At 39.2% G+C, this 10468-nt stretch overlaps 1 protein-coding gene across 2 annotated transcripts in view; it reads left to right on the forward strand.

Moving 5' to 3' along the window:
- Window positions 1-10468, forward strand: part of prkg1a (protein kinase cGMP-dependent 1a) — a 143089-nt gene that overhangs the window by 2917 nt on the left and 129704 nt on the right. For both annotated transcript variants that reach the window (XM_065296053.1, XM_065296052.2), the window contains exons 2-3: window positions 191-288; window positions 1969-2099. In XM_065296053.1, coding sequence (XP_065152125.1) covers window positions 2074-2099 — 26 coding nt within the window. In that variant the 5' untranslated portion in view covers window positions 191-288; window positions 1969-2073. The remainder of the gene's footprint in view (window positions 1-190; window positions 289-1968; window positions 2100-10468) is intronic.

Genomic DNA, 10468 nt, shown 5'->3' on the forward strand with positions numbered 1-10468 from the left:
GTCGAGCCTGATTGAGTTTGAAAAAATTAAATGGCGCCAAGAAAAGGTCTAGATCACAAATTTAGTGTAAAAAACATTATATTTTCACTTTTTCACCTTTTGATTGCATTTTTAGCTAGAAATTAGTATTGCAGTTTTCAAATATGAGATAAGTTATCACAAATGCGTTCTTTATTTATATTTCAAGCAGAATTCCATTATGCTGCCTATGAAGGCTGTCCGAATGAGTTTCCCGGAGCTGCCTTCATGCTGCCGAAGTCATTGCCTCTTGAGGCAGCGAGGCAACAAGTAAGCTACCTTTGGTTTCGAATGCAGACGTTGTCTTAGACAATGACATGTTTGTCCTATGCTTTTCGAAGTTAATGGGGACATTTCACAAGACTTTTTTAAGATGCAAAATAAATCTTTGGTTTCCCCAGAGTACGTATGTGAAGTTTTAGCTTATAATTTATTATAGCATGTTAAAATTGTCACAGCTCATGTGCGAGAAATAGTCCAAATCATGCGCATTACAAGTTCAGGTGCTAGGAGGAGTCTGAGCAAGAGTCCAAGGTGCGAGCATTAAGTCCGATCGTCAGACCCTTACTTAGTGGTTGTTGTTTTTTTAATGCTTCTATCAACCTAGAAAATGTGAAAAAGTTCAACCCATTAGCTTAGTTTTGGTTAGCCATTCTCTGCAAGCATGTGAAGATATGGCTCATTCAAATTTGCCCCCCCTTGTGATGTCAGAAGGGAATAATACTGCCCCTTATCCCACTATCCAACCATGGCACTGCCATTTAGTACAGAGATCAGCTCATTTTCATGTTAAAGGATACACCCAAAACGGCATATTTTTGCTTACACCTACAAAGTGACAAGTTTAACATGCTATAATAAATTATCTATATGGTATTTTAAGCTAAAACTTCACATACGTACTCTGGGGACACCACAGATTTATGTGACATCTTAAAAAAATCTTGTGAAATGTCCCCTTTAAGGGGTGAGCTGTTGGATGCAATTTGAAATCACACCACTAGATGCTGCCAAAATTGACACACACCAACACCTTTAACCTCCTAAGACCCAAGCTTTGGTTTGTCTTTTTTCAGATTTCTTCTAGCTATTTGGGATAACGAAGAACCAATACATATAATAACCAACTATTTTTCTTTGAACATGAAGCAGTGTAATTGTGTTTGTGTACAACAGGTTCCAGTTTAACAGAATTAAGTATGATGGTGCAAACAACAAAAAAATGTGACGTCCACGTCTGTGGACACACCAGGTCTTAGGAGATTAAAGCAGTTTAAATCTTGGTGTTTAAAACGTTGTTTCTCAACAAGGGGGCCGGGGGCACACAGAGGCAGATTTCCAAGTGGCCTCAAGATGACTTTTAGTTATTCAAACTAGGACAAAACAAGGTTTTTGGTTGTTTTTTAAAAAGCTAAAACAACCAAAAAATCAAGATATTTCCTAAATGGTAAATGGTAAATGGACTGCATTTATATAGCGCTTTCATAGACCAATGGCCATCCAAAGCGCTTTACAATTTTTGCCTCACATTCACCCATTCACTCACACATTCATACACCGACGGTGGTGTCAGCCATGCAAGGCGCCATCCAGCTCATCGGGAGCAGCTGGGGTTAGGTGTCTTGCTCAAGGACACCTCGACATTTGGTCAGGTGGAGCCGGGGATTGAACCACCAACCTTCCGATTTGTAGTCAACCTACTGTATAATACTGTACTGTATAAGATATTTCCTATTGTTTGGTTTTTCGTAAGAACTTTACATTGTCTAGTCATGCCAAGCTCCAGTAAATTTATTTGAGTAGAAATTAAGAGAGCTTAAAATACTATTGTGGGGGGCTCTGAAATATATAAGGTTGAGAAACACTGGATTAAAAGCAACATAGAAAATAATAAGTCAAACCCCTATAGTTATTGTGATACTGTCTCTCTCTCTGTCTCTCTTTTCTCAGGTCATTTAGACTTGGCTGGAGTCAGTGCATCCTGCAGAGGTTTAAACCCATATGCCTTGACAGCTGATCTCTTCATAAAACATAGCACCACAGGGAGCGCCATTTATGACCGTCGCTATAAACACCAATAGGTTGGTAATGAGAAATGTCGATAAAAATCTCACCACCGAGATCTATTGCCTTTAATGTTAAGGATAAGCGGTTCCCACTTCCGAACAACGAGAATCCCATTTTCTAAATATGGCACCATATATCAAACGCTGTCAGTGCATCATGGGTAAATATGACTATACAAAAGCTCATCCACCCTCTTCCCCATTTTATATTACTTTTATTTATTTGTTGTTTTTTATGTAATGCAATGCTGTTTGTGTATCTCAAAGCAAGCCATAAACAGTACTTTTATAATATTAAATGGTAGCTAATACTTTTAAATTGTTAGATAATTGATTGTCTATAGACGCTTTTTACCCTTCATTGCTTTAACTTAAAGACCATGAACAAAGACTCACACAATGTGATTGGGGCATAATTTGCTCTCTTATGATTGTCCTTCACTGGTAGTAAATCAGCATGGCAATAATGCCCCGGGGAAATGGGCAGTAGAGCCCATATGCCCCAGAGTCACAGGATGGTCCCTGCAGGCATCACTACACATGAGTGCCCACCCACAACATGAGGACTGACCACACTACAAACACATCAACAATGCAATAGAGAGTCTGCTCTCCTTGCAGGAAAAATCACAAAGGTCAACTTCTAAAACAGAGGGATGGTTGGTTGTTGACAAGGGTCGCATCGCCCTAAATTGACCTATAATTCTCCGTAAGTCATAACGTGTGAGAAAAGTTTGCCGTACGTGATCGGTGCATCCAACATCAAGGTTAGAGAAGTCACACAGTCACACGCTAGTTCTAAATCTTCTGTCCACGGTCGGAGAGGGGCTTTTATTTCATAAGCAATAACGTTATCCATGAATCTGTCCTTCTTTGGTGATAAGAAAAGATAGGATTATTAAAGGACATGGTATTCGCACCTAAATATAATTTACCTTCATCTGTCGAGGGCAAAACTGATCATGTGTATTATACTTTTACATAGCAGATGTCAGTGATTATTTATTGCCTCATTTAAAAAATATTAGGTGGTCTTGGAATTAAGATTTCTTGGTGCTTTAGCCTTGACCTCATAATTTGGATTGGCTGATATTTCACCTCAGGTAATGTCCCCATTCTATTAGCCAGTGGACATAAATGTGATGCTGTAAAGGGATAAAAGGACTTTTAGTTAAAAAAAAATTATTTATTTATTCATTTATTTAATTTATATATATTGTAGATGTATGTTTCATATTGTAGCATAATTGTACTTTTTTAGCACTTATTTCTTTTTAAATCAGACACATTGCATTAAAGATAAATTTTCAATAGTATACTGAAAAAATAATATGCTGGATTTACTTAAAAATATAGTGCATAATTTTTGCATCCACTTTTTTAGGTAACTTTTAATTGAAATTTTAAGCAATTGCGCAAGGGATTTTTTTATTCATATCAAGTTCTCCTTTAGCACGATCACATCTTGAATTTGCATTGAAATTACTTAAGCATTTCTTAGACTTTGCTTTTACTTAGTAAAGGTATTGATAAAAAGCATATAATATAAAATACACATGACATGTAATGAATGTAATAATTAATCAGGAATGTGATGTTTTAAAGTACTCATACACAAACTAGAAAATATACAGTAAAAGACACCTGTACACACCTTTAGCTCATGGCGTAGCCCTTTCTGAATGAGGAACAATTAGAGGAGAAATGAGGGCAGAAGCACTGGGGGAAATGGTTGGTGAAGACTTTATTGATTAGTTGGGTCTGCCTGTTCCAGATCTCAGTATAGCAATTATGCTGGTGTCAGCAGAGAGCAAAGCTATACATAAGACCTTCACCTCATCCGTCTACTGCCTAAGCAGCATATGATCACACGTGTAGAGTACTTTCATTTTCCATGAGCTTTTAATGATAGTTTAATCCTCTGAGACCCAAACGCCGCTGGTTATATGTTTTTCTTTAAAGTATTTGAGTTATAGATTCCGAAATTGGTGCAAAATATCACCACTGATGTGTTTAGCTATTTTAGGACAGACTTTCTTAAATCTAGAAAGATGAAATTTCAAAGTTCAGAGCTGTAATATTGTACATTTACAGTCATTAAAAAAATAGTTTACCTGGAATTTGCAAAATAAAAATGTTCAATTCTAGTATTTCTGTTATGTTTTCCAGTAAAAATATTTAAAAATTCTAAAATCAAAATACTTGAATTAATTAAATGAATAATTAAAGCATTATATTAAATGGATAGTTCAGCCAAAAATGAAAATTACCCCACGATTAACTCACCCTCAAGCCATCCTTGATGTTTATGATTATCTTTATTCAGACGAACACAATCAGAGTTATATTATAAAATGTCCTGGCTGTTTCAAGCTTTATAATGGTAGTAAATGGTGCTTTTGACTTAAAGCCTAAAAAAATGCATCCACCCTTCACAAAAGTTATCCACACAGCTCCAGGGGGTTAATAAAGGCCTTGTGAGGGCAATCGATGCCATTTTGTAAGAAAAATAAAGTGAGTAAATCATGGGGTAATTTCATTTTTGGCTGAACTATCTCTCTAAGTCTTGATTTCTGAAAAAAAAAATATTTAGATTAATTTTTCATAATCCACAGGCAGATATTTTGTTTTAATCTCACTTGATTTGGATACATTTGTTAAAGGTGCTGTAGAATAATATGTAACTAGGCATGGATAAATAATAAGAATTCTGTACATGCTAGTGACATATCGTGAGATTCAAATTAGAGATTCACCAATTCCGATACCAAGCTCATGTACTTGTACTCGTACTCGTAAAAATACCCCGAAACCAAAGACCGATACCTCACATGACGTACTTTATGACACTTTATAACAAATTTGATTGTCTTGTTGTCTGTGATTTCTTTAGCACTTTGACAACTTTGTGACAGGCAGGTAAAAATTACATGCATTACGTCCTTGGTTTTGCCCTTTGGAGGTTAGTGAAATTTTGGCTTTGAAAATTTGTGATGATAAGCACATAAGAACGATTTGTTTTTTTTCATAATATGAGTTGAAGTTGTTAAAAATTAAATGCTGTTATGTGTCATTGTAATGTTATTAAAAAATTGCCACATGAAAAAAAAACAATGCAACAAGCATCGGTATCGGCGAATACCAGGGAAAAAATATCGGTACTCGTACTCAATCCTTTAAAAGTGGTATCGGTGCATCCCTAAAAATGGCCTTTTAAAAAACCTCATGCCAGAGGGACGGTTGTGACATTTTAAAAAAGCCCCTGAAAAGTTAAAACCACGAAGTCTTAAAATCCATGTACAAACACTTGACTGACTTTCCCATTGTAAAGATACTGCTTTGTTTTTATATTTGCGCATTGAAGACCCGTCACCTCCGATCAACAACACAAATTGTAGTATATCTTCATATATCAAGCCACTTCTTAATTTCGCCCTCACACTGGTTCATTCATAGCAGGTGTAGTAAATATTAACTGTTTAAATCATGTTTTATGCGTGCTCCCACTACACTGTTTTCTACCGGCTGGCTATTAAACCGGAAGTCTCGCACAAGAACGGAAATATGTCACATCACTAACTTCTGCGTTTGAGAAAAAGGTGGATATGTTAGTTAATGGTATATGCTAGTGACAGTACAGTTACGTTCTGCAGACCCCTACTAAAAAAACAACAACTCAGAAACGTCCATTAACAATCTCGAAACAATTGATTATTCCTCAAAGTCTGTATTTTCATCTGATACAGACTCAGACAAAAGGGGCCCTATTTTAACGATCTGAAACTCAAGTGCGAAGCGCAATGCGCAAGTGACTTTGTGGGCGGATCTTGGGCGCTGTTGCTTTTTTCCCGGCGGGAGAAATAACTCTTGCGCCAGGCGCAAATCAATAAGGGGTTGGTCTGAAGTAGGTTCATTATTCATAGGTGTGGTTTGGGCGTAACGTCAAATAAACCAATCAGAACGCTATCCAACATTCCCTTTAAACGCAAGGGCGCAAGTTCCATGGCGGGTTGCTATTATTATGACGGATTTACCAGGCGCACGCCAGGAACGGTTCACAGCCGAGGAGACTGACGTTCTTGTAAGAGCAGTCAAAGACAGAGAAGTTGTTTTGTATGGGGATGGGAGAAACCCGCCCAAATCAGCGTCGGTTAAACAGGCGTAAGAGGAAATAGCCACAATTGTCTCATCAGCTGGCATCCCCATCGTTGCACCAAGCGCTACAATGATGTCAGGAGACGGGGGAATCCCAAGCTTGCCAGCATAAATCGGGCACGCCGTGTAACGGGAGGTGGATCTGCCTCTACACAGATCTGCGTCCACCCTCACCGCTGAAAGGGTTTGGGGGCTTTGAAATCGGACCCAAGAAATGCAAGCAAGGTCCAACCCCAAAGAACACTTACAAATCAAGTTCACATACATTAAGGTTTCTTATGAAAACATTTTAATTATTATTTACATAAAATAAACGTAATACAGCCGCACAACAAACTTATGAAAATATTTTAATCGTTATTTGCAATTTTTTAACGCAGCCACACAATAAATAAAAACTATCACCACAATGCTCACCACTATGATTCCCCTTATCTCGTGTGTTAATATTTTTTATTGTAACAATTTATGATTTGCAAAAATAACAGTTGCATCTGTGTAGATTAGATAAGCAAAGTGTGTGCGCGTTGTGCACGCTATACATTATGGTCAAGCATGCGCCCTTAAAATAGCATCAGTGGCGCAATTGTTTTTTGAAACTGCAAAATAGCATCAGGGATGGTTTGCGCTGGAACACGCCTCCTTTTTTGCGCTGAACCGCCCAGGGAGCGCAAGTTCATTCCCTAGTTTGCCGACGTGCGTCTGTGGAGGGAAAAACCCGCTGTGCGCCGGTGCAAAATACGAATGATACATGCGTCACTGACAAAGTCAATTGCGCTGGGTGCAAGATAGGGCCCATTGTCTGTTTACACACACCCAGAGCTACTGAACTGAGCTGCTCTAAGAAACAGCCAATCAGAGCAGAGCTCAACATTATTATTCATGTCCCTTTCAAATAAGCTAATAATAGACCATTTCATTCTAAAGGCAAATCGTAGGTTTGTTAATGGACATGTAAAACTGTCTCAGGATCATTTTTGAACTGCTGCTGTTTGTAGTTTTAATCTACATTTAGTATGGAGATATGTATTATGTAATCACATACATGTTGCCCTTTTACCACAGTGATTCTCTGTGGGATAAGCTTCTCCAACAAAAAGGCCCGGCTCAAAAGCTCAAGGTGAGGGAGCCATTGAATGATTTGGTTGTGCGTGGAAGGGACAAACACAATCTGTTTCCTCTGCAAATAGAGATGAATTTGGTTCTGCATCCTTCCACTCCATCAGCCATGCCTGACCAGTTCAACCCAGTACCTCTCTCTCTCTTTCTAAACAGCCATAACCATTAATCCCAAACACCCTATTTATACTTCCTAATTGTGATGAGTATGAATTATCAATTATAGTGAGTACCTAATTGCCCTTCATAAAGTCAGCCTTCCCTTGGCTTTAAAGAGGGCTGTTTAAATAATGTAACTAATAGCTCTCTTCTTTACATGGAGAATATATCTTCATTTTTGAGCGCGCCGAGCGTGAGAGTCGCTCGTAATTTAAAGGGGCAATCGAGTAAAGGCATGCAGGTGGTTCCAGGGGGACTCATTAAGATTTAATGAATTATGATGCGACCTTCTGCGAACAATGTGCAATCAAAGCAAACGTTGAGTGACAGAACATCACATCGAACGCGGCCCCGAACCTCAAACTCACATGGAGGAGATACCGGTGTAATTATTTTACAATAAACATTAGCGCATCAACCCTGAAGAGTCTGTGATCACTCGCTGTTGCATAACCTCTGTGCTTGTATTTGATCTCAGCCAATGAAGTCTGGCACATGCGCATACGTTAAGCATGTGCATCTCTAAACACCTGACACGGGACATAGATGTGAGTCATGTCTAGTGTGACAGCAGCCAATAGAAATTTACAATGGACACTGAGTCTTCATTGCTACTGACATTGACTGTACATAGATAGCCAACGGCAGACGGACATGAGATTTCCTTTCACTCACCATCACTTATTTTGGACCTGAAGTATTTGATAGAAGAAACAAATTGTTTTTGGTGATGACTTGGACTTTGGACATGACTTTACTCGAGATCTACAAGATGTTCTTTACATTTTGTAAGATGCCTTTTATTTGGAAAACGGTAATAATTTTTCAAAGACTAGGTCACATATCGTTCTTCCTGTAGTATGAAGCTCTAGTTAAAGTAAAGTCGAGTGAACTGACCTTTACCTTAGGGAAAGTGTGTGTGTTTGTTTAAGGGGCGAGGCCGATGTCCATGACTGTGTGACAGTGTCCCCTGGTGTAATTGCCCTTTTTTGCTATGATCCAGACCCTTAACAAATCACTCAGCCACTTTCCACATCTGCTGCATGTCAGCATCTGCCAGATGCGCTCACCCGTCCCGGACGCTGTCAGCGAGCCTTCATTACGCCTGCTGCTGAACAGGTAGAACCGTTTGGGCAATTACCAAACAATGCTGCCGACCTTGTGCTCGCTTGGTCGTCCTAAAACATCACTTTCATATCATGCCCAAAAGTTTTTGGGTAATGCTTTTGGCCAACACTATTTACAAGGTTCCCACGGGTCCTTGAAAGTTTGTGAATCTGGGGGGGAATCAAGGCCCTGGGAAGTTTTTGAAAATATACATACATGGATACAGGTCATTGAAAGGGCTTGAATCTATTTTATGCAAGAAGTTTTCTGGGAAAAAAAATCCATATTATTCCCTGTGTAGTGTAGGATAATATCATAAAAATTTTGACTTTTTAAGCACACGTGCTAAACTGTTCACTTTAAATGCTTATATTTTCTGTATGCAAATGTTGATTCATACCAAAATGCTTTTTTGCATAGTTGTGTTTGACACATGAAAACGGCTCGGGTTACGTATGTAACTGTTGTTCACTGAGAAGGGAACGAGACGCTGCGTCTCCCTTGCCATACTTCCTGCATCCCTGTGTAACGCTGTCTTTGGCAATATTTCAGATAGCGCTCCCGCGTCACCCTGTCTTTGTCATTAAGCCTCACCATTGGTTGAATTTGATATACACATTTACTGTAGATGCACTTACCTCGAAAGGAAATTGTAACAATGTATCTTAAAAGGTAACACAATGTAACCTTGCTCTCACTTGAAATGTGTCCCCACATTTAGTCCTTGATTTTGAGGGCACTGGACCTGGAAAGTCCTTGAAAGGTCCTTGAATTTGAAGTTAACTAAGGTGTAGGAACCCTGTATTTAAAATGTAGAGTTACACGATGCCATACAAGGTATCATAAGGTTGCATTAAGAACATTTAACATCTAAAGAACCTTTCTGTTTCACAAAATAAAGTTTAGTCAGGAATTGTGGTCACTTTATATTAATGGTTTTAATAGGGTTAAATAGGTTTTTCTGCCCTCAGACCCTGTCCAGACCTTTGGGTCCACAGATCTTCAGCAAAGAAGCTTCGGATCTAAACAGTTGAGATATGCTGTACACTGCATGCATTTAATGGCATGAGTCAATGCACTCTTTACCTGTAATCTGTTTACACCCCTCGTAAGATTTTTAAAGTCTCTTTTTCCCATTTAAACAAGGTACCTCATGAGACGCTTAGTACTCTAAAGCCGTAATCATCAAAAGAGTGGCGTTTCGGCAGTTTCCCGGTCTATTGTCTGCCTGCACTGCAGACAGGAATGAAGGGACAAAACCAAACAAAGAGTCCACGCCCATCCGTAAACAGAGTCCAACCCCAAGACGCGACTAAATGAACGATTCAACATTTACCAGGCTGAGTTGGCCTCCCTGGTGCTCTGATGGTTTTATGGTTCAGGAGGTGGGGACGTTGGAACAGTGGGGAGGTTTGTCCATAAGTGTGCCCCCTCCCCAGGCTGTGCACCCTAGATTCCCCATCTTACCCACTTGTGTGTTCTTTATATCCAGTACCTGAGCCTACATTTTGCCCCCTGGGCCACACTTTTGTGCTCCGGTCCTGTGTAAACAGATGTGCACACTGTCAAACCTGTAGAGAGGAAGTTGTAAACTCGCAGGAAAGACATCAGCCTCCATTCTTATGGACCTCACTCAGAGCAGGGCCGTGGGCATACACATGCTAATGCAAGCAAACAGTCCCGGTTCGGACCTTGACTGTCTGAAGTTTGAGCATGTTACAGCCATGAAATATACACTGCATGCTGCTAGCAAACAAGCAGACATGCAACTGAATGGCAAAAAGAAAAGGAGAGGAAATAACATTTTAGACAGGATTTGACATGATGTTTGCATATGTTTGGGG

Source organism: Paramisgurnus dabryanus, chromosome 20, assembly GCF_030506205.2.
Source record: "Paramisgurnus dabryanus chromosome 20, PD_genome_1.1, whole genome shotgun sequence".
Taxonomy (NCBI): domain Eukaryota; kingdom Metazoa; phylum Chordata; class Actinopteri; order Cypriniformes; family Cobitidae; genus Paramisgurnus; species Paramisgurnus dabryanus.